General features: G+C 39.5%; 1 protein-coding gene and 1 non-coding gene across 2 annotated transcripts in view; one reads left to right on the top strand and one right to left on the bottom strand.

Annotated features, from left to right (window-relative positions):
• Eml5 (EMAP like 5) overlaps positions 1 to 25,162 on the top strand; it is a 122,485-nt gene that overhangs the window by 44,315 nt on the left and 53,008 nt on the right. Inside the window, exons 15-21 of the mRNA XM_028777286.1 lie at positions 1,310 to 1,415; positions 4,277 to 4,370; positions 5,440 to 5,540; positions 14,627 to 14,829; positions 16,036 to 16,147; positions 17,145 to 17,272; positions 22,313 to 22,454. Of these exons, the coding sequence (XP_028633119.1) occupies positions 1,310 to 1,415; positions 4,277 to 4,370; positions 5,440 to 5,540; positions 14,627 to 14,829; positions 16,036 to 16,147; positions 17,145 to 17,272; positions 22,313 to 22,454 (886 nt within the window). The remainder of the gene's footprint in view (positions 1 to 1,309; positions 1,416 to 4,276; positions 4,371 to 5,439; positions 5,541 to 14,626; positions 14,830 to 16,035; positions 16,148 to 17,144; positions 17,273 to 22,312; positions 22,455 to 25,162) is intronic.
• Positions 20,189 to 20,295, bottom strand: LOC114629343. The gene has a single exon (XR_003712639.1). It is a non-coding gene; the product is annotated as a U6 spliceosomal RNA (small nuclear RNA).

The raw sequence follows: 25,162 nt of genomic DNA, 5'->3' as shown, positions 1-25,162 counted from the left end.
AAAATGTCTGAAGTAAACAAAGAGGACAGATTTTCCTTGCTTCTCAGCTTGAGAAGTTTCAGTGGTCATGTGGCCTTGTAGCCTTCGGGCCCATGGTGAGGTGGCACATTAGGAGACACATGGTGGGGAAACCGCTCAGCTGTGCTGGCCGTGAGGCAGACGAATAGGAATGGGCCGTATCTCAGTTTCCCTTTGAGGTGATACCTCAAATAACTGAGCGTCCTCTCACTAGACTCTATGTCTTAAAGGTTTGCCATTCCTGATTACAGCCATGAACTAGAGATCAGCTCTAACATACATATTTGAGGGCCCTTCAGATCTGAACTATAGCGCCAAGTCAAAGAGATGGGGTAAGGGGAGAAGGGTGTATTTGAAGTTTCTTCCAGGAGAGTGAATGTGTTCAAAAGTGTATTACACACATGTGAAAATGTTATGACCCCACTATTTTAGATAATATGCACCAATAAAAACAGTTTATTAATGATGTGAAAATGATTAATGTCAGAGTGCTGTTGTCCACTTTGGACTCACGTACGTGCTAGGTACTTTGACTCTTTCTGAATTTTTGATTATACCAGTAGTCTAATCTAGAATAATCTTGATTGCTTCTCTTCATGTGAGACTTTCTGAATTCACAGCTGTATTATGTATTATCTGTTTCATGAAGTCTTTTTTTTTGAAAGCTGTTTTTTTCTCAGCCATATGAGGCCATATGTTTTTATTTAAAAATGTCCTGTTTTTTTAAGGAGTTTACAAAAGTTATCCAAATATAACAATACTCCAAGCACTTATCACAGTAACTGCCAACAATAGGTTCTTAGTAATCATCTATTATCTTTCTTAATGAATTATAGAAGGAGAAGGAGTCATATATAGTTCTATAATATATCTAGAGACACTGTGCCTAGCTTTATTATTTGCTTTTGTTTTGTCCTGGGAATTCAACAAGAGGCTGCATATATACTAAACCTGTGCTAGTACCAGTAAGCTACAACCTCAGTGCCCTGAATTAACATTTTCAGACTGTGTTTAGTTAGCAAAATAATGGATGTTAAATATATATAATAAAATGGTGACACCTTTTTTCATAAGTTTGTATCCTTTTCCTTGGTTTTCTTCACTCTGCTCTCTTCTATACCTCTTATAATTTGAAGAAATGTTAATGAAAAATATCATGTTTATTACATGAGTTTTGTTTTTAACTTGATAAGTTTCTGTGACAAATAAAGATTATATAAGTATTTTGTTTCCTTTTAACAGATATAAAAATAATTGTTTATAATGGCTTTTATAATTCTATCTTTATCAGGTAGGTAGAGATCCCTCAATTCACGTATGGGACACAGAAACCATTAAACCATTGTCTATACTAAAGGGCTACCACCAGTATGGCATCTGTGCTGTTGATTTCTCAGGTAAGGCTCTCTGTCTCAGTAAGAATGATCAAAATACAGAGGGAATATAATATTTAAATCAGTGTTAGCTAAGCTTGCCATTTAGCTGTTGCTTCATAGTTTTTATCAAGTGTGCATACTGTTGTAATCAAACATAATGATGAAACTTGGTTTTCTGGCTTGTTTATAATTGCAGTGTAATGACTACAGCCATAAAGTATTTTTAAAATGTCCATGATAATATCAGCATAAAAATGGTTTTCTGCAAAACACCTAAAACTATCACAGGTGCTCCTGTAATATGTACCTTCCCTTTGAGTAAACTTTGATATTGATCTTCTATAGATTCAGAGTAAACTTTGAAAATGTTTAGGGTGAATAAGAATGCTTTTTAGGTGTCTATATTAAGTAGCAGTTTTAGTGGATCTTACAATTTCAGTTCATGCTGTCAGTTTAGCAACTGCAGTTATAACTGCAGTAAAAGCTGCTGTGTGGATTGGGAGAAAATGTCATTATTGAAGATGAATTAGTAGTTTTGCTGTCCTAACCAAAGTCAATTTTTCATAAATGAGATTTGAAGGAAAGCATATAAACACATATATACTCAAAAGTACTAATAGTCAAGAAACAAGAAAATGTAAAGCAGGCTGCAGGGGTCAACAATAAAAGCATCAGTTGGTAGCACTGAGCAACTGACTGAGGTTTATGAAAGTGAGGCAGAGTGGAAAAGGTTCTCTCACACTGTGACCCTTATGACCTGTAGACATATGTGCTTCTGTCACTGTCACAGTAGTCATTGGCTTCAATGTTTAATATAGTCATTACTTGTTTGCTAACAGTGACAACTGAAAGTTGGTCTTCACTAAAAGCAGCCATGTTAGTGATAGCATGTTGTAACATAGATGCATTTCCTTTGATGAACTTTAGTCACTTTTTATGTCACAGTAAAGTTCTTACAGTGAATTTAGTTGAAATAGATCCATTTCCCATTCCTTTCTTGATTTTCTCATTCAATTAATACAGATTTGGGGTTTATTTTAATTGACCTATTATTTATATTGATGGGGTATAGGGTGATTTATGTGTGTGGTGCTAGCAGTGGATGCCAAGGCCCTACATACTCCAAACAAGTGCTCTACCACTGAGCTATCCCCTAGGCCCGAGTGTGATGTTGTAATACAAAACATGCATTCAGTGACACTCACCACACAGGATATTTAGGCTATCCATCATTTTATACATTTACCATTCCCTCCTTCCTTCTTCTCAATCTACTGGATACATAAAGTCAAGTGTGATAATGATTCAAAAACCCATTAGAATTCCCAACTTGGAAGATGGCTCTGTGGATAAAATCTCTTACTTCGGCTGGGCAGTGGTGGCATATGCCTTTAATCGCAGCACTTGAGAGGCAGAGGCAGAGGCAGAGGCAGGTGGATTTCTGTAGCCTGGTCTACAGAGTGAGTTCCAGGACAGCCAGGGCTACACAGAGAAACCCTGTCTTGAAAAAAAAATCACTTGCTTCATGAGCCTGACAACCTGAGTTCAATCCCTGGAGTGCATATAAAGGGAGATGGGGAGAACCAACTTCATAGAGTGTCCTCTGATTTACACACACGTGCACACGCACACACACACACTAAAATTTAAATTAGACTAGTATCCTCATTCTTCTACATTCTGGTTCTTTTCATGGATAGATGGATGTTGCCTAACATTATTATTACTTTTTAAAGTTTTCAATATAGTGCTCTAGCATATTAGCTTATTTTCTGTTGCTATAAATAACACCTTAAAGTGGGTACTAGTAAAAACAGACACCTGGTTAACTCACAGTTATGGAAACTAAAAGTGTCACATTGTGACAGACAGCATCATGTCAGGAGTAAGTGCAAATGGCAGAGACATGTGAGACAGGAAGCCAGAGAGATTTAGGAGTCTAACTTGTTTTTATTATAACAAGCATTACAGTAGAGCTGACTCTTCCTGAGAGAGCACTATACCTTTCTTTTTGTTTATTTATATCCCAAACACTGGCCCCTCCCAATCCTCTCAGAGTCCCTCCTTCTATCCCCCCTCCCCTTGTCCTCTGAGAAGGTGCCCCCCACCCCCGGATATCCTCCACCATGGCCCATCTAGTCTCTGCAGGATTAGGTGCATCCTCTCCCACCACATCCAGACAAGGCAGCCCTGTTGGGGAATGGATTCCACAGTCAGGCTACAGCTTTAGGGACAACCCCACCCACTCCAGCATTATAGCTTTCTTAGGGCAGAGCACCCAACACCTTAATCCCCTTACACCAGATCCATCTCTTAACTAATCTGCCAGTTTCTATCACACTGGGGCCAAGCATCCAGCATGCAAATAGAGACTTGGAGTAGACAGCATGTGGCTCTAGAAAACACACTAGATGATTTTTTTTTAATTGGATATTTTCTTTATTTACATTTTAAACGTTATCTCCCACGTTTAAACCCCCCTCCTATTCCCCTGCTTCTATGAGGACGCTCCCCCTCCCACCCACCGACTTCCACCTCACTGCCCTGGCATTCCCTTACACTGGGACATCGAGACTTCACAGGACCAAGGGCCTCTCCTCCCATTGATGCCCAACAAGGCTATCCTCTGCTACATATGCGACTGGAGCCATGGGTCACTCCATGTGTACTCATTGGTTGGTGGTTTAGTCCCTGGGAGCTCTGGGGGTAGAGGTGGGAGCTCTGGTTGGTTGATGTTGTTGTTCTTCCTATGGGGTCACAATCCCCTTCGGCTCCTTCAATTCCTTTCTCTAACTCTTTCATTGGGGACCCCATGCTAAGTCCAATGGTTGGCTTTGACTTAATGAAATTAAATCAGAATCTCATCTTTTTGGTTGTCACAGCTGATGGGAAACGCCTGGCTTCAGTTGGAATAGATGATAGCCACACCATTGTATTGTGGGACTGGAAGAAAGGGGAGAAACTTTCAGTGGCAAGGTAGGGAGAACACTTACACTAATGTTACCATGTACATATACTTCACTGTTTTGAAGTCAAGCTAGTATGTGAGGTTGTTTTTGTAATTATCAGCTTTTATTACCATTAAATAAATATAATCAAACTAAAAGATAAATAATTTTATTATTTCTTTGTAGGTTTAGCCCATGTGAACCTATTTTTTAATTTGCCTATAATAGGACATTGGAAATTACTATTTCAATTTGCCATTCTCAAAGAATGACTTCCATTAAAAGCTATTATTTACCAACTGGGAAGCATGGTCAAATGCTCACACGTGTGATTGAAAAAAGACACATATATATATGTGTGTGTGTATGTACATATGTATGTTTTTCTAATGTTTTCTTCATTTCTATGTTTTCTAAAATGAGCATGATTTATTTTATAATAAAATATTAACAGTGCTTTGAAGGGGAAAGTAGTTAACAGTGCCAGAGACTACAAATTGAAATGTTAAAGTACTTAAAAATATGAATGTTTTTATGGAGTGTATAGATGATGTCCAAGGACACAATAGTTTCAAAGGAACTTTGAGGTTCTGGTAAGATGGCTGAGTGGGCAGAGGCACCAAAGTGTAACCTTAGCTTGATTACTAGAGCCACTGTGGAAGAATGAGGGCAGTGATCTCTGCAGGTTGTCCCCCATGTCTGACACTCAGAATGTGGCATGAATACTTCTCCCCTGAAGTAAATAACTGTAATAAAAGGAATATTGAAGGATATGTTAAATTGTAATGAATTACTATTTCAAAAATGTTAAACTCTTTTTTGTCACACAGCATTCCACACACAGCATTCCCTGTTCACAATCCAGCAAGGCTCATGGGTACTGTCTAACGGAAGTTCTGTTTTCACGGTTTCTACTGTCTCTACTGAGCAGAGTTAGCATATTTAAATAGTGACAAATGTACAAATAAATGATTTCACAGCCTGAATGTCAGATCCAGCAGGAAAACAATTATCCAGTGGGTAGACGACTCCAGATAGGATGTGAGTTGTTCTGGGGTGGATTGTCTGCAGAGCTCAAATATTTTGGTTTGTTTCAGAGGCAGTAAAGATAAGATTTTTGTAGTGAAAATGAACCCCTATGTGCCTGATAAACTAATTACAGCTGGGATTAAACACATGAAATTTTGGCGTAGAGCAGGTAAGAAAACGTTTCTTTTTCTCCTTTGAAAATGTAGAAAGCATTACCTTTAAAATAATTTAGTTAGGTGCAGTGTAGTATGCTGGACTGGGTCTTGGGATAGACAGGAAAATTCTTAGAAAAACTGAAATCTGAATAAGGCCTGAGGTTCAGTTAAGGGCACTGTGTAAAAGATGTTGGTGTCTTAGTCTTGATAAAGGAACAGTGTTGTTAAGATGTTACCATTAAGGGAAACTGGATAAAGGTCTGTGCAGAAACACTACACCTATATATTTGTTTGAAATAAGAGATTTAAAGAAAGTAAATTCTATGCTGCTGGAGAGATGGCTCTTGATTGATAGCTAGCTAGCTCCTCTCTTCCAAGGACTCAAGTTTAATTCCAGGCACCCACATGGCCACTCACTGGTAAGGGATCCAGTGTCCTCTACTGGACTTGGTGGGCAGTGCATGGATGAGGTGCATACAGGTAGGTGCATACATGCAGGTAAAAAACAAAACAGAAACCTGTCACAGACGCAGTTCAACTAAAAAGAAGAGGAAGAAGAAGAAGGAGAAAAGGAAGGAAGCAGAGAAGAAGAAAAGAAGAAAAAGAGCATGAGAAGTACATACTTTAAAAAAAATGTGCAGTTGAGCTGGGCAGTTGTGGCCAGGTACCTACCTTTAATCCCAACGCTCAGGAGGCAAAGGCAGGCGTATCTTTGGGAGTTCAAGGTCAGCTTGGTCTACAAAGCTAGTCCAGGATATCTAGGGCTATTACACAGAGAAACTCTGTCTCTAAAAACCACACACACATACACACACACACACACACACACACACACACACACACTTCAATTTAGTAACAATTTTCCTTCAGTTTTTCTAGATATCTGGTAGCCTTGAAACTGAATCATAAGTGGATGAATGTGAAGGTTTGGTGTGTATTTTCAGTCTTCCTCATTTTCCGAGGTCAGAACCACAGCGTTCATTAGGCAAGTGGATGTAATTATGTATTTTCTTAAACTAAGTATCACCTAACCCCTTACATGCGTAGTTTTAGGCTTTATGGAAGGAAATAAAAAACCTTAAGGGTGAGGCAAAAATGGATTCTCATGCCACTCTATCTCAGGTCTAGACTTTAGGAATTCCAAGTTATGAATTATCACTCTTTGCCTGCATTTTTGAATTCTACTCCATGAAGTGTTACAGGCAGAGAGCCACTGAAAACTTTAAGGGGAGTAGTGACATGGGCTTGTGTAATAAGTATACAGTGTGACCCACTCTCCTGAAAATGGAATCCTCCAACTTCCTGTTTCCTTTTTAGGCTTGTATTTTTTAAAGCCTCAGTCATCACTAATGTAACACTGTTTCACTTGGTTCTTATAGTTACTGAATGTCTCCCACCATGGGGCTCCACGGAAGCAGAGCTTGGTCATTGTTTTGCCCTTAGCTCTATTCTCTGTGCCATGACTAGTGTGTGCCATGTGTTTCTTGAGTAAATGAATGGATGAGTTCCATTGCAAAACTGCAGATGATATCAATAAATGATGAATGGACAGGATGCTGTGAAAATTGATCAAACTCACCAACACTAATGGATTTAAATTAAAACTGCAGTAACATTCAGTTGGTAGTGGTAAACCAGGGGCTGTTTTTACTGTTAGTAGATGTATAAGCTGCTATATTAACTTTGGAGAATTGATGGAAAGAAGTATTGATGTATATCTTATTTGTACACTGTCCCCTTAGAACAGCTTCTGGTCATGCCCTGAGAAACCTGTACACTTGCAGAGAAGCCCTTGTAAACCTGTTTAAAGGAAGGCACTCTTTTTTTTTTAATGTTAATCAAAAGCTTTATAAATTCAGTAATGCTCAATAGCAAGATAACCATACAATCAGAATTGTAACCCAATACCCAACCCAGATATACCAACTATCTTTGACTGGCAGAGACAGTTTCCATGTTCCCCCCGTCTCTGTCTCTGTCTCTGTCTCTGTCTCTGTCTCTCTCTCTGTCTCTCAACTCTTAGCTCCTCCTCCTCTCCTTACTCTTCCTCTTCCTCTCCTTACTCCTCCCACCATAGCTCCTCCTACATATCACTCTTCCTGTTAAGATAAAACTTTTCTCTCAAAATACAATTAGAGCATAACTATACCAATTTGTATCAGTAAGGTACAAGATAGACCTAATATCCAGTCCATCGTTTTGTTGACTAACCAGAACCTCTGTCATCTCTCCTAACTAAAAGACTTAGTTCTGAACCTGGCTTTTTTCTTGGCTTTAGAATGAATGTCAGCTGAAAACCATCCTCTCAAATCTTTTGTCTCAAAGTAAATAGCTGGGATTGGCTATGAGACTATAAGTCTTCAACCCCGTCAGAAATACAGAATGACTGAACTAACTGAAATTATGGGAAGCACAAAGCATAGCTTCTAAAACTTAGCCAATTTATAGAGACCACTGAACACCTGGACAGTCCCTATACTACAAAATGTTGGAGCATCCAATCTTCAGCCTTCTGGCCCAGGATCATCTGACAGACCTAGTGATGCAGAATTATTAAGGGCTGATTACTCTGTTTTGGCAGATATAATCAGTCAATTATTCCACAAGTGTGTCCTTTTCAGGACAGTAATTTGTCTGTAGATGAAAAGAGGCAATTCTTGCCTAGTGGCTGTCTCACCACAACTGGAGTAACTCCAAAGACACTCAATTTCTTCTTAGAATCCAAGACAGGAAGCTGTCAGGAGCAGATAGGGCTCTAATCAAAATGAACCTTAATGCAGAAATGTTTGTAACCTCAATTCTGTGGACTTCTGACGTTTTGAAAACCAACTATCCATGTAAGGCAATCTGGACTATTGTCTGTTAACGCCTCTCAGCTATTTCTAAGTAAAATACAGAAAACACCTGAACAATAAACTCAGAGCCATAAATTTGCTATAGGCCTTCGACTCACAGGCTAACCATCTTGAATCAGTTAAAAAGTTAAAGACTGGGTCTAAGCCTTGTATTCCTAAATGTGTTATATAGGCACAATGCTTATGAGAGTAACAATATTAATCTCACTTCTATATCAATAAGAAACTCGTACCAATGAAAACCTTAAATTTGAAATCAAAGTAAATTTTGTACCATTCAAGAAATTATAACTTCAGCTTAATAACAATTATACAGATTTCTACCAATAAATACGTTATGGCTATGCAATAAATCCTAGCTATTCTTCCCTGTTCCAACAAAACCACTACTTTTCCCTAGAAAGACAGCCCAGTATTAACCACCTCAGTCCCCAAGCCCAGAGAATAGGGGCGCCGACTCTTCATTAACTTCTTCAAGCTGATTATGGGCGTTGAAAAGAGGGACGGGGAAAGAATAAATTGATAAGCCTCTGACATCTGTGTCTTCACTGCATTCAGCTGAGATAACAGGTCATCAGAGGTTTGAGCAGGTCTGCTCAGCTTGCTTGATGAGTAGATACACCAAGGCTGTTTATTCTGCAATATACAATTCTCAAAACAAATTTTAGTATCAAGATATTTTTTGTTTGAATTCTGGAATCTAGTCTTCTGGCGGCCTGCCTCTATCATATCTAATCTATATTATTCTGGGAGTTTCTATGAGGGTGTGCTCCCACCATCCTCCCATTCCCACCTCCCTGCTCTCAAATTTCCCAACACTAGGGAGTCCAAACTATTGGATACCAAGGCCCACCGCTTCCACTGATGACTGACAAGGCCACTCTCAACTACCTATACAGGTGGAGCCATGAGTCCCTGCCTTTGTGTTCTCAGGCTGGAGGTTTTAGAATGGCTACTCCAGCTTGTTTCTTAGGACCATTTCCTTGAAAATTTGTTTTCCAGCCTTTTGCTCTAAGGTAGTGTCTGTCTTTGTCACTGATGTGGGTTTCCTGTATGCAGCAAAATGCTGGGTTCTGTTTACGTATCCAATCCATTAGCCTATGTCTTTTTATTGGGGAATTGAGTCATTGGTGTTAAGGGACATTAAGAAACAGTGATTGTTGCTTCCTGTTAGTTTTGTTATTAGAGGTAGAATTATCTTTGTGTGGCTATCTTCTTTTGGATTTGTTGGAAGAGGATTACTTTCTTGCTCTGTCTAGGGTATAATTTCTCTCCTTGTATTGGAGTTTTCCCGCTAATATCCTGTGTAATGGCGGGTTTGTGGAAAGATATTGTGTAAATTTTGTTTTGTCATGGAATATCTTGGTTTCTCCATCTATGATAATTGAGAGTTTTGCTGGTACAGTAGCCTGGGCTGGCATTTGTGGTCTCTTAGGGTCTGTATGACAACAATCCAGGCTCTTCTGGCTTTTATAGTCTCTGGTGAGAAGTCTGGTGCAATTCTTATAGGCCTGCCTTTATATGTTACTTTATATGTTGCCTTTTTCCATTACTGCCTTTAATAGTCTTTCTTTGTTTTGTGCATTTGGTGTTTTGATTATTATGTGATGGAAGGAATTTCTTTTCTGGTCTAGTCTATTTGTCGTTCTGTAGGCTTCTTGTATGTTTATGGGCTTCTCATTCTTTAGGTTAGGGAAGTTTTCTTCTATAATTTTGTTGAAGATATTTATTGGCCCTTTAAGTTGGGAATCTTCACTCTCTTCTATACCTATTATCCTTATGTTTGATCTTCTCACTGTGTCCTGGATTTCCTGGATGTTTTGTGTTAAGAACTTTTTGCATTTTGTGTTTTCTTTGACAGCTGTGTCAATATTTTCAATGTATCTTCTGCACCTGAGATTCTCTCTTCTATCTCTTGTATTCTGTTGGTGATGCTTGCATCTATGATTCCTGATTTTTTTTCCTAGGTTTTCTCTCTCCAGGGTAGTCTCCCTTTGTGATTTCTTTATTGTTTCTACTTCCATTTTTATGTCTTGGATGATTTTGTTCAATTCCTTCACCTGTTTGGTTGTGTTCTCTTGTAATTCTTTAAGGGATTTTTGTGTTTCCTCTTTAAGGGCTTCTACCTGTTTACCTGTGTTCCCCTCAAATTCTTTGAGAGTGTTATTTATGTCCTTCTTAAAGTCTTCTATCATTGTCATTAGAAGTGATTTTAAATCTGAATCTTCTGGTGATATGGGGAATTCAGGACTTTCTAGTGTGAGAGAACTAAGTTCTAATGTTGCCAAGTACCCTGGGTTGCTGATGCTTATGTTCTTGTGCTTGCCTTTCGCCATCTGAATCTCCTTAGTGTTACCTGCCCTGTCTCTTACTGGAGCTTGTCTTTCCTATTATCTTGGTTGTTTCAGAACTGTGTGGGTTGGGTGTTACTACTAGGGGTAGAGCTGGGACCTAAGATCTGTTCAATGCTCGGGCCCTGACTGGAAGGAACCAGTGCTCCGGGCCAGGAGTGAATTCCTGCATCCTAGTGGGTCCCAGTTACTCCCTGTTTGGGGCGAGTGTTGCTTCTCCTTACCTAAGATGCTGCCCAGGTTAGAGCTCCTGGGAGGCCCACTTCCTCTGGGTTTTGTGAGATTGGGTGCAGAGCAACTGCCTGGGATCTTCTCAGTGCTTGGGCCCAGACCAGAAGGAACCCAAGGAAGGCACTCTTAATAACAAAAACTTACAAGTAAGTTTAAAACTCAGTAATGGGAAAATTAGTAACTATAGGTTGTTTATATAAAGAAATAATAGGGTTCTGAAAATTAGATTTCTAGAAGTATAGATTGACATGTATATAACTCTGACAATATCTTGGAAAGTCAGCAGATTGTAGAAGGATGGCTGTGTCTATTTTTTATAGAAGATATATGTGGTCATTGTATTTGGTATTTTCCCCAATTTTTATTATTTTAATTATTTACATTCCCATTGTTGCCCCCTCCCACAATTCCTCATCCCATTCCTCCTCCCCCTTGCCTCCAAGAGGGTGCTCCCCCACACCATACTTCCCCCCTTCCCTCAGGTCTCAAGTCTCTTGAGGATTAAGCGCATCTTCTTCCACTAAGGCCTGACCAGGCAGACCTCTTTGCTCCTGGTTGGTGGCTCAGTCTCTGGTAGCTCCCAGGGGTCCAAGTTGAGACTTCTGGTCTTCTTCCTATGGGGTCTCTTTCCCCTTCAGCTTCTTCAGTCCATCTCCTAATTCAACCATAGGAGTCCCTGACTTCAGTTCAATGCTTGGGTGTTAGTATAGTATCTGTTTCTGCTGGTAGGGCCTCTCAGGGATAAGCCATGTCAGCCTATCTGTAAGCACATCATAGCATCAGCAATAGTGTCAGGCCTTGGTGCTCTTCCATGAGATGGATCCCAGGTTAGGCCACTCACTGGTTGGCCTTGTCATACAGATCTTTATATATCTTTTATATAGTTCTTGTCATACAGATCTTTCACTTGCTTGGTAAGAGTTTACACCAAGATATTTTATACAATAAATATTTGTGGCTATTGTGAAGGGTGTTGTTTCCCTAATTTCTTTCTCAGCCTGTTTATCACTTGTATAAAGGAAGGCTACTGATTTGTTTGAATTAATTTTATATTCTGCCACTTTGCTGAAGTTATTTATCAGCTGTAGGAGTTCTCTGGTGGAATTTTGGGGGTTGCTTATATATACTATCATATCATCTGCAAACAGTGATGCTTTGACTTCTTCCTTTCCAATTTGTATCCCCTTGATCTTCTTTTGTTGTCCAATTGCTCTGGTTAGAATTTCGAGTACTATATTGAATAGATAGGGAGAGAGTGGGCAACCTTCTCCCGGATTTTAGTGGGATTGCTTCTAGTTTCTCTTCATTTAATTTGATGTTGGCTGTTATTTTGCTATATATTGCTTTTATTATGTTTAGGCATGTACCATGAATTCCTGATCTCTCCAACATGAAGGGTATTGTATTTTGTCAAAGGCTTTTTCAGCATCTAATGAGATGATCAGGTGACTTTTTCTTTGAGTTTGTTTATATAATGTATTACATTGATGATTTCAGCTCTGAGTTTGACTCTTTCCTGCTGTCTGTTCCTTTTGGGTTCCTTTGCTTCTTTCTGTTCTAGAGCTTTCAGGTGTACTGTTAAATTGCTTGTATAGGATCTCTCCAATTTCTTTATGAAGGCACTTAGTACTATGAATTTTCCTCTTAACATGGCTTTCATTATGTCCCATAAGTTTGGGTATGATGTGCCTTCATTTTTATTGAATTTTATAAAGTCCCTGATTTCTTTCTTTATTTCTCCCCTGACCAAGTTATCATTGAGCAGAGAGTTGTTTAGTTTCCATGAGAATGTGGCTTTCTGTTGTTATTGAAATCTAGCCTTAGTCTGTGATGACCTGATTGAATGCATGGGATTATTTCATCTTCTTGTATCTGTTAAGGTTTGTTTTATGTTTGATTATATGGTCAGTTTTGGAGAGGGTTCCATGAGGTGCTGAGAAGAAGGTGTATTCTCGTGTTTTGGGGTGAAATATTCTGTAGATACCTGTTAAATCCATTTGATTCCTAACTTCTATTAATTTCGCTGTGTCTCTGTTGAGTTTCTCCATCTATGGTGATTGAGAGTTTCACTGGGTATAGTGTACTGGGCTGGAATTTGTATTCTCTTAGATGACATCTGTCCAGTATCTGTCAGAGTCTCTGTTGAGAAGTCTATAATTCTGATAGGTCTGCCTTTATATGTTACTTGGCCTTTTTCCCTTACAGCTTTTAATATTCTTTCTTTGTTCTGTGCATTTAGTGTTTTGATTATTATGTGATGAGAGGATTTTCTTTTCTGGTCTAATCTATTTGCTGTTCTGTAGGCTTCTTGTACATTTATGGCCATCTCTTTATATAGGTTAGGGAAGTTTTCATCTATGATTTTGTTGAAGATATTCTCTGGTCCTTTGAGCTAGGATTCTTCAACCTCTTCTATTCCTATTATTCTTAGGTTTGATCTTTTCATTGTGTCTTGAATTTCCTGGATATTTTGTGTTAGGAGTTTTTTACAATTATATTTTCTTTGACCAATGTGTCCATATTTTCTATGGTATTTGTTTCCTCTTTAAGGGCTTCTACTTGTTTTCCTGTATTTCTTTAAGGGAGTTCTTTATATCCTCCTTAAAGGCCTCTATTATCTTCATGAGATGGAATTTTTAAGTCATTATCTTGCCTTTTAGGCTTGTTGGAGTATCCAAGACTTGCTGTGGTGGTGCTTTGGGTTCTGTCACTTATGATCTTCTGCTTGCCTCTGGCCATCTGGTTATCTCTGGTGTTAACTGGCCTGGGTGTTTCTCACTAGAGCTGGTCTCCTTGGAGGCAAGCATTGCTGTCTCTGGTAAGGGTGGGCCTCTTGTGTCTCTGGTTAGATCCGGCTTCCTGTGCCCCTGGTTACTTTGAGCCTCCCGGGAGGCAGACAGGCTGTGGGTGTATGAGGCCAGCTAATCTGGATTTGGTGGAGAAGCAGACCAATAAGAAGGTAGAGCTGGGTGGGCGGGCCCCTGTCAGCTGGGCGGGCCCCTGTCAGCTGGGCTCTGTATCTTTGGTGACCTAGAACCCAAGCAGGCTGTGGCCTGTGGGGGCGGGTATCTGGCCACTGATCTGGGCCAGGTAGGAGCTGGAAAAAAGGTGGAGCTAGGAGTGGGTGGTGGTAGTGGATGAGGTGGGTCCTGCATCAGCTGGGCCCTGTGGTTGCCCCAGCTGGCATAGGTATTTATTTGGGCGATATTCTCACCTGTGTCTTTGATTACTGCAGACCTCCTGCAAGGCACACAAGCTGTTGGTGTGAGCCTATATTGGTCTTTTAAAATCTTTGGGGTGGGGGTAGGGACATCCTCGAGGAGACAGGGGGGTAGGGAGGAGGTATGGGATGTGGAACAGTCAGAGGGTGGACGGGGTGGGGGTAATAAAATCTGGAGTATAAAAAAGTTAAATAAATAATAATAAAAAAATTTGACAAGTACTGTTAAAAATTCTAACAACTAAAACTTAGTTTTTATGCTATTTATCTAAAAAGATACAGCCCAAGATCCATGATATAAAGTATTGCCCAAATTGATTGGTAGATTTGTAATTTTCTTTTTAATTACATGTCTTTCTATCAAACATCATTAGGAATAAAACTGTTCTTTGTAACTGTGGACATTTTGAAAGCAATACTTTTACTTTTTTTTTATGACTCAGGGGGAGGATTAATTGGAAGAAAAGGCTACGTAGGCACTCTGGGGAAAAACGACACAATGATGTGTGCAGTGTACGGATGGACTGAAGAGATGGCTTTTTCTGGAACATCCACAGGAGATGTGTGCATCTGGAGAGATGTCTTTCTTGTAAAGACAGTTAAAGCCCATGATGGGCCCGTGTTCAGTATGCACGCATTGGAGAAGGTAAGGAACCTAAGGACATTTTAGATTAAATACAGCTACAGTGGAAGGAGCACTGCTTTCTGCTTGGCTGGGCTACCCAACCATGGTCTGTTTTGTTCTTTCTTTTCAAATCCCTAAATATGATATGAAAAAGGTATGCTGCTTTAAAACACACTTTAAACGGCATAGTAGCACATCCCTGTAACCCCAGCACTCAGAAGGTGGAAGGAGGAGGATCATAAGTTCAAGGTCATATTTGGATGCACAGATAGCTCAAAGCTAGCCTAAACTACACAAGACCCTATCTAAAACTAAAAAACAAATGAAAAGAAAGAGAAAGAAAGAGAGAAAGAAAGAAAGAAAGAAAGAAAGAAAGAAAGAAAGAAAAAAGGAAAGGAAAGGAAAGGAAAAGAAAGAGAAGGGGGAAGGAAAGGCTGGAGAAATGGCTCAGCATGTATAATACTGGCTTCACAGGCCTGGCAAGCTGAGTTCAGTCCCTGGAACACACAGTGGAAGAAGAGTCGTCCTCTGACCTTACAGAAACACTTACATGTTCTCATCCTCTCTCTCTCTCTCTCTCTCTCTCTCTCTCTCTCTCTCTCTCTCTCTCTTCTCTCTCTCCCCCTCTCCCTCCCTCTCTGTCTCCCTCTCCCTCTCCCTTTCTCCTTCCCTCCCTCCTTCTCCTCCCTCTCTCCCTCCTTCCCTCTTTCTTCCCTTCCCCTCCCTCCCCCTCCCTTTCTCCCTCCCTTTCTCCCTCCTTCCCTTTTCCTTCCCTTCCCCTCCCTCCCCCTCCATTTCTTTCTCCCTCTCTCTCACTCACAGACACAAATTATTATGAAGGAAAGGAAACTAAAAGCTTACTCTATGAAGCCCTGCTATCTGTATAATTACAGCCTATTCAGTGCTGTTGCTGTTCCTTCTTTCCAAGGTCTACTAGGAGGCTTTAGAAGAGTGTGTGTGACTGCTGAAAGTGTGGTAGCGCCAGGTGTCCTCACCAGCCACTATAGAAACTGGTCTGTTGGTATCCTAGCATCACTATAGGCTCTGTGTTGATGTTTGGAAACTATGATAGAGGCTCACACTGTTAAACCTGATCCCTTATACTGGATCCCTGTTAGGCAGAAGACTTTTGGCTACACTCTTTTCTCTATAGGTTTTCAATATAAAGCAGCTAATTAGTTTTGATGTATTTTGGTCTTTACTAACTGGATCCCTTTGTTTTCCTAGGGATTTGTAACTGGAGGAAAAGATGGCGTGGTAGCCCTTTGGGATGATTCTTTTGAAAGATGTCTCAAGACTTATGCTATAAAAAGAGCTGATTTAGCCCCAGGATCTAAAGGTGGTTTCATATTTAGTCTGTTATTCAAGAAAAGACTAATTATTCATCAATATGCTTGATCACTGAAGTGGAACACAAGAAATATATTTTACCTTTTTGATGACCATAAGAATTAAATAGAAATCAGTTACATGATACCAGAGTTGTCATCCTCCTTTCTCTGAAGTATTTGATGAAGTACTAACTCAAGATGACATTCTTAACTTTTACTTCTCAGACTTACCAGCATCTGGGAGACTGTTGTCAGGCAGCATTTGCACTTACTGAACAAGCCTGACAATCTAATTTCAGTCCCTGGAACCCACTGTGGAAGGAGGGAACTGTGCTGGCCTCCAGGCTAGCCTCACGTCTTTCCTTGTCTTTTCTTTCAGTGCATTTCTTCCTCTCAGGGACTGTGCCATACTCCCTCCAACCTCAAGGCCTTTTCTGCAAACTTTAGCTTGTTCCTACAGTCTGTCCAATGACAAAACCATGCTCCTATTTCAAATCTGAAACACTTTATCCTACACGACTTCATCCTCACTTCCCCTTCAGAAGTTTAATTCCTATCTCAAATTCTCCCTTCCTAGTAACCTCCTCACTCAAGATCTGTTTCAAGAACTAGATCTGCCATGCTTACTAATATGTTACCGAGGCCTGCCTAGGGCACACTGGATAAAGGCATTTATCTTATGCTGAGCTAGGATTCCTGATCTGGATGTTATACCTAAGGGGAACAGGAAGAAGATGAAGATTTACTAATGTATGAGGCAAAGTTGTAGATATTGAGGTAGTAGTGTAGGATCTGGTAGGACAGAATTATATGTTGTTATGCTCTAAGATTAACAAATTGAATAATTGAAGGACGTACTATGCATCTTTAGAATTTCTAAAATATAAAAGAGCAACTTTATAATGTGATCTTTATTTAACCATCAAATACTATCTGTGGAAAAATACATATTCTTGAATTATCTTAACTTCATACCTTCAAGAACTTTTCCATTTAATATTCCAGGTCTGCTCTTGGAAGATAACCCATCTATACGTGCCATATCCTTAGGACATGGCCATATTTTAGTTGGCACAAAGAATGGTGAGATATTAGAAGTGGATAAAAGTGGCCCAATCACTCTTCTGGTCCAGGTACTTGAATGTTAATGTGCACTTTTCTTCCTGTACAGTTCAATGTTTTCATTCAGAACATGAGAAGCAAAGCTGACACGGGGAAAAGCAATGCAAGATGAGTGAGGGAAATGTATCACAATGTTAATAGTCATTGAAAAAATTAGCCCATGGACTAGACAAAAACCAGTCAATGAATACACATGTTCTTGTATAGAATTAGTGCCAATACTTAAGTAAAATTCTGTCACTAATTATGAAATCAATGGGACAAACACTAGCTGCAATGTATTTGACCCAGACTTTCATTTCATGTTTAGTTTTACTTTTTGGAGGCCATTTGCTAAACATAAGTTATTTGAAACTCTGATTAAGTAAGTGTTAAATTTATAGCTTGCAGAAGGGAAAAAGAATAGTATGACTATAGACTAAAATTGTATTACAGAAAACATTTATCAGTGAAAAGAAGCTAATAAAAATTCAGAAATAAACTTTTTTAAGACAGAGTTTCACTGTGGTCTGCTGACTCGGAATTTGTTATGTAGATCAGTCTGGCCTCAAATTTATGGAGATCCGCTTGCCCCTGCTTCCGCGTTTGCCTCCTTTCTTAAGACAGGCACGTGTCCTCAGTGGTCTGCTTCGTTCTTGTTAGGATACCGGAGAGCACACTCAGACAGAGCACTGCTCATGCTTTATTTAGTGCTTTATTGTTAGTACCCTGTCAGTGAGATTATATAAGAGGCAAACAATACACTAGTGATAGCTTGTTACTGTCACCTACATAATATGCCTTTAAAATAAAAAAATAGTGAAGTCATTGTGGGGTTTCTGGAGAGAGAGGGAGAGGGAGAGAGGGAGAGAGGGAGAAAGTGTATGCATGCGCTCAACTGATTGGGTCTGCACTCATGATCTTCCCCTTAGGTTATGCATAAATTACACATCTGGCTAGTCACAGTAATTTACACATCTATGAGATCCCAGACGGTATTACTATAAATACTCTTTTAGACATGAATACAGAGGAGTTACTTTTTAAAATGCCATAAGAAAAAGATCCAGATATCTTCTGAAGAACTGCAGGTAGATCATAATTCAAGGCAGTGTACCATATAGACCATGACATGTTTCAAGGCACAGGCCAAGAAGATTTTGTACGTTTCCACCACCTGGACCCTCTTACCCCCTCCCCTTGTAAAACATGCTATAAAAAAAAAGCATTTCATGTTCAAAAAAAAAAAAAGAAATTAAAAAAAAAAATCAAGAGGGTAAGAAGATCAGATCCCCAGTGGAAAAAGAAAACCAAAAATCAAAGGGTCAAGAAAATGACCATATACATGACAAAAATAAAAAAATGTGATTATGAATCAAGGCCTGGAACAGATGAAGACAAAAGTGGATGAGTGAGTTGTGTACACTTGTTTCCTTCCTGTCTCAAATTTTAAGTTTTAAGACTTACTGTTGAACCTTCCTTTTTTGTTGTTTTCATTGTTTTGGAGTTGTTTTATGTTTGTGTATCCCCCTCAACCCCCACTTTTTTTAAAAAATGTGGACTTGATTTTGTTTATCTTTTGATAATCTGCTACCTGGATAATTTATACTGCTAAAGTTTTAATAAACTTGAAATGAAAGGAAAAAAAAAAGAAAAAGATCCAGAAATCACAAATGATCTCTACTAAGATAAAAAATTTGGGTGGGGTGGGGATCTGAGAAGAGTTGGAGAGGGGCTAAATATGATCAAAATATATTGTGTATATGTATGGCACTCTTAAAGAATAAATGAAAATACTATCTTAACAGAGGGGACATTATAGATAAGATACACTGAATAGACTTTATTTGAGCACTAAAGTATTTGTGTAGTGTACTGTACTCAAAGTCAGAAGAGATTTGAGGAGCTGTCCCTCAGCATGGGCACCAAGCTCTTGCCAGCTAGGTGCAGAAGACAAAGATCCGTTTGGTTGCTTAAAAATCTTAAACCTTATCTCAAGGTTATTGGTAATTTGTGATTGCCAGATTGTTTGATTAGAGTCCACTGGAACTTCTGTTTGGTAAAATATCTAGTGTCACCTTAGTATTGATGTTGGCTTTCAGGTTGTTTACAGAGTAACCTAGTGTGGATGCTGTCCTAATGGACTCCTAATTGAAACTCTTCTCAATCTATCTTTTTAAAAAATGATGCTAGGAGTTTAGGCCAGGGCCTCATGCATGCTGAATACATACTGTACCACTGAGTCACACCTATCTTACTGTGTTATATTTATTATTTGGTGAGATTTTCATGCTTTTTTAGCTTCTAGCTTTAGGATACATGATAACCTTGCCTTGGTTATTACTGTAAAAGCTTAGTTAATCCAGTGAGAGAAACCAAGTAGAGGTTTGATTGTTAGAAATAAGTAGAAATACAGTAGGAATTCAGGCATAACTATATACCTTGAATATTGAGATAATACATTGAAAAATTATTAAAACTGATAGAGGGCCTCTATAATGTGATGAGTTTAAAAATGAACATATAGAGATCAATGGTATTTCTTTCTAGTTGCAATATGAATAAAATATTACATACAGTACTACTCATAAAACTACACAATGACCAGTATTTTTATTTTTTATGATTTACTTACATGTATTCATGGATTTGGGGGGACAGTGCACATGCCATGGCATGTGTGGAAGTCAGAGGACAAATTGGGGGAGTTAGTTTTCTTCTTCTGCTATGGATTCTTGGAAATCAGTGTCAGATTGTTAGGTTTAAGACCATGCTCTTTTACTGTCTGATCCTTCCCACTGGTTATACCAGTGACCAGGAATTTAATAGTTAAAATATGTAAAACCTACACTAAGAAAATTATGAAATTTTAATAAAGACATAGAAGATCTAGATAAAATGTAAATTTTTATGATTATAATCCATGCTTTGATAGGATTTTTTTTTTTTAAAATATGGAACGCTTCACGAATTTGCGTGTCATCCTTGCGCAGGGGCCATGCTAATCTTCTCTGTATCGTTCCAATTTTAGTATATGTGCTGCCGAAGCGAGCACAGGATTTTTTTTTTTTTTGCACAAAACACTGACTTTTACAAAAGCACCTAGAAGATAAAGTAAGAATAAAGAAGAAACTGTTGAGAACCTTTTCAAGATAGAATATACAAAACACAAACTTATTCTAACTAAAAAGAATGGGAGTGTGTAATCCCTAACAGGACATCAAAAGACAGCAGTGTTGTAGCAGTCTGTTCTAATGGCATCAAGTTCTCACGGGCATGAGATAACTCTTTAGTCACTGTGATCTCTAACTTATTGGGAGGAAGGTTTCATAGCTTTCACTGTATAGTCTTATTTTGTTAAACTTGTTCCTATTTTTTTGATGTTATTTAAAAAACAATTTCTCAATATTATTTTAGATTGTTCTTTGCTAGTATATAGTACAGTTGATTTTGTACACATCCTATATTGGAAACAAGGACCTATAAACTCGCTAATTTCATGTATTAGTTCTACAAGTTTTGCTATAGATTCTTTACCAATTTTTATATACAAGATGATGTCATCTACAAATTATTGATTCACTTCCTCATGTCAGTTCTGGATAGCGGTTACTTGTTTTACTTGACTAGTTGACCTGGCTGAAACTTCCAGTGTAACATTGAATGTAAGCAGTGAGAACAGATGTTGTTGGTTTTGTTCCCTATCTAAGGAAAACTATCATTAAGTAAAGGATCCTTCCTTCCTTCCTCCTCCTTCTTTTCCTTTCTCCCTTCCTCTCTTCCTTTCTCCTTCCCTCCTTTCCTTCCTTCCTTATTTTAAGTCATGGTTTTGTTGGTCATCCTGGCTTACCTGGAACTCACTATGCAGATTAGGCTGACCTTGAATTTGCAGCTATCTTCCTGCCTCAGCTTCCTGAGTAATGGTAGTCTAGGCATGAGATTTTTCATAATGAAAGTGTAGGTTTTTCACAAATGTTCTTTACTAAGATGGAGAATCACGGTTTAATTCCTAGTTTATTAAGTGGTTCAAATCATGGGCCAGGAGGGATTTGTTGTATGGTTTTTTGTTTGTTTGTTTGTTTTTGTTTATTAGGATGATCATGGTGTTTGATTTTCATTCTGTGGCAGTTATTGTATTAATTTATTTTGAGGTTTGATAGCCCTGCTTTCCTGGTTGCATTGTATGGTTGTCTTTATATGAGCTGAATCCTGTTAGCTAATAATATGTTAGTTCGCATGGTTAGGATTGTTGCTTTGTTTCTTATCTGGTTGTGGTATTGGCTTCATAAAATGACTTGGTAAGTACTGCCTCATGGTTTGAGAAGAAAAAAAAGCTCCTAATCTTAAAGAAACTGGCTTTATAGCAGAATGCAGAAAACAGTCATCTTTACATATTCTCTTGAGAACAGTGAAGGCTGTTATGAAAGGGAATTGGGAAATTTTGGTAAACTATGATCATTTGACAATTGAAAGCATAGACCAGTCAGTTTGTCCAAGGGCAAAGTCAAGTCTCTGGAGTTGAGTACAAGGATAGGGAGGGCTTCTGGGTGTTAATGCCTTTGGTGGAAGTGACCTCAGGTCTCCTTGAGTTACAACAGGGCTCCATTATTCTCAGTGGCATTGCACTCAAGGTAGAGCTGTGGTCTGGGATAGAGACTTGGGGAAAATGGAGCTTCCACTTGCTTGCTGTACACAACAAGAGTTTATCCTCCAATAGGCAGTAGGATCAGATGATACGCTGCCCCTCCTCAGAAGCTGGCCCTCCAGCCAGGAGTTGGGGATGAAGCCAGATGTTCTTGGTTGAAGGAGTCTGTTTTGGTCTCCATGTAGACATGCTGTGACCAGGGAAGAGGGGGTGGGTTCCAGTACACATGCCACCACTAGTCTACCAAAGTCCACTAGATTTTCCTTAGTAAGCTTTCTTTCATTTCTTCTGTCTCCTTGAAACCTTGTCAAGGCTTTACTGAACTTAGAGGTCTTTTTCAGTTTCACTGGTGAGAGGGTCTGCGGAGCTCCTCCTCTGACTCATGTATTTCCAGATTATGCTGAGATTAACTGTGTTTTCTTTATAGGGACACATGGAAGGAGAGGTGTGGGGTTTGGCCACACATCCTTATCTGCCCATCTGTGCTACTGTAAGTGATGATAAGACCTTAAGAATATGGGATCTCTCTCCTAGTCATTGTATGTTGGCAGTCCGGAAACTGAAGAAGGGTAAGAGGCTCTCAGACTTCAAAAAAGATTAAGCTGTCTCGGTCTTCTGGCATTTACAAATAGCCATAGAATGTCTCTTGCAAAGGATTGTTGGAAATTCCCTCATCTTCCTTGGCTGGACCTGTGACATTCCAAGGATAGGATCATGGGAGTGAGCCAAGGCAGGGCGGATTTCCTCCGTGTCACTACTGTCGCTTCACTTCTCTTTAACAGTGTAAAGGCGATTGGAATGCATTATTGCCCTCCCTGTCTAGTGCAGACTGATTGTCATAGTTGATTCAGTTTTGAATTCTTGTCATTGCTTCTGGAGTTCTTGGCATAGAGTTGGTAGTATTCTCTTTTGCTTTTCCTTACAGCTCTGTAGTTTACAGCATTGAACGTGTGTCTGGGTTTACTTGGATTCATCTGCTCTATGCTTCCTGAGGATGTGGCCTTTTATTTTGTGTTAATATTGAAAAACTCTCTGCCAGTTCCAGTGGCTCTTACTGGGAGTACATCTTTGTGTTAGAATCAGGCAAAACTCATGATTCTGTATTTCAGGATTTAAGTCCTCTTACTTAGTTATCTTTATTTTATTCAGCATTAGTTCAAGAGGGAATGTTGGTTTTCATAATTTGAAAAGGATATGTTTGAAGTTTTCTTTTTTGAGACAAAATCTCACTATGTCTTCCTAGCTGGCCTTGAACTCTAGATAGATGAGGCTGGCCTGAAACTCACAGAGCTCTGCCTGCCTCCACCTCCTGAGTGCTGAGATTGAGGCTGTCAGCCATCATTCCTGGTGGTATGTGTGACAACTGCTTAAGTTAATATAATAAGATTATTGATGTCCTTCCCCTAATTGAACCACAGTGGTCCCCGATCTCAGTCCAATGGTTGGCTGTAAGTATCTGGATCTGTCTCAGTCAGCTGCTGTTAGGGCCTTTCAGAGGACAGCCATGCCAGGCTCCTGACTATAAGCACATCATAGCATCAGTAATAGTGTCAGGCCTTAGAAAACCAGCAGTTTCAACTTACCCAGACCCCAGGGAGTTCCCAGAGACTGAGCCACCAACCTGGACCACACACAGGCCAGTCTGAAGCCCCTGACACAAATATAACAGAGGTCTGCCTGGTCAGGCCTTAGTAGGAGAAGGTGCGCTTAATCCTCAAGAGACCTGAAGCCCCAGGGAAGTGGGAGGCCTGGTGGTGGTGGGAGCACCCTCTTGGAAGCAAGGGGGAGGAGGAATGGGATGAGGAACCATGGGAGGGGGACTGAGTGTGGGACGACAGGAATATAAATAAATAAAGAAGTTTGTAATCTTAGGGAGATTCCCGTGGAACCCAACAGAACTGCAATCCATAATGCAGGCCACAGGGATTTAGGAAAGTAGAAGCAATTGTCTTGTTTGAGGATCCTAGAAAGTATCCAGGAAAGGGTAAAGCCTTATTTGAGGTTACAGTGGCTTAGGCTTTAGACTTAGGTCATTGGTTTCTTAACATTCTTATCTGAAAATATTAATAAATAAAGGAAACATTATCTATGCTGACAACTCTTGCATCAAATATTATCTAGTGTATTGGGATTTTTGCTTTTTAGCTGGCAAGAGGCTTCAAGGAGACTCTGGGGTGGGAGGATCCTTTTCCTTCCCATGTAGCCATAATGTTCCCTGTTTTTGTACCCTGCTTCAAGCCTCCTCCTCTAGTTTGGTCATAAAGGATGTTTTGTTTCCTCCATCTACCCCTCCTGCTTCCTTGGCTTCTTGGATGCTAAAGTTATATTGAGTCACCACCTTCAGCAAAGAATGAAGTTGAATTGGGTCATATCTGCGTTCTCTGTTGTGTCGTCTGTGGCTGCTGCTGCCCTGCTACAGCAGGGTTGAAGAGTTGCGATGGTTCTTTTGTGGCTTATAAACATGGGAGTCTTTTTTGCCCATCCTTGCTCTAGAGAATGCTTTATTTTGACTCAAGCTGTAAGTCTAGTGACAGACAGCACAGGGAGGTTATGAGAGTTCTTCCTTCCAAGGCGGCTAGCTGCTTCAGGTCAGACTTCCCAGATACAGAAGAAAGCAAACTAAAGGTGTTGGCGAGCAAGACTCAGAATCATGAAATTCGAGCTCTCAGTCTTGTCGGAGTCCAACCAAATGAATTTTGTTCTGAATTCAAAATTCAGAGTTCCCAGTTAGTGTCCAGCTTTCACAGAGGAAATATAGTGAAGTTGTGTAATTAAAATTGACATTATAATCATTTACCCACAGTGTTCAATTTGCATTTAATATTTTTATGGACCATTGAGTGTCAGAAATTCTTTTAAACTTTCTGTGGTAGCTTTGACTACTTTAACTACTCTGACTTGTGCTGAACACTTAAGACCTAATCTGGTTACTTCTCTCTGTAAATGATTCATGCACTCAGAATTTCTTGCACATCACCTTGTAATCACCTTAGCACAACATTCAAAGATGGGGACCACTCGGGCTCCCCACGGCTGTAGACAGTCACATTCAGCAGCAGAGACAACTTGGCTAACTATGGTGCTTGTGCATGCTTTCAATTACTAATATTCCATTTCCTGTTGGCCAGGGCTCAGAGTGCTCAGCCCAAAGGTAACAAAGTGATAACCACTAAAAGACAGTTAGTTACTAAGGGTGTAAGAGCGGATTCTGGACAGTAGAAAAGGAGCAACTGAAGACTCAGATGGACCTGCAGAGACAGTAGACAGTGAAAAGGGA

The sequence above is a fragment of the Grammomys surdaster genome, unplaced genomic scaffold, assembly GCF_004785775.1.
Source record: "Grammomys surdaster isolate TR1022 unplaced genomic scaffold, NIH_TR_1.0 279, whole genome shotgun sequence".
Lineage (NCBI taxonomy): Eukaryota > Metazoa > Chordata > Mammalia > Rodentia > Muridae > Grammomys > Grammomys surdaster.
This window is presented reverse-complemented; position numbering and strand designations above follow the sequence as displayed.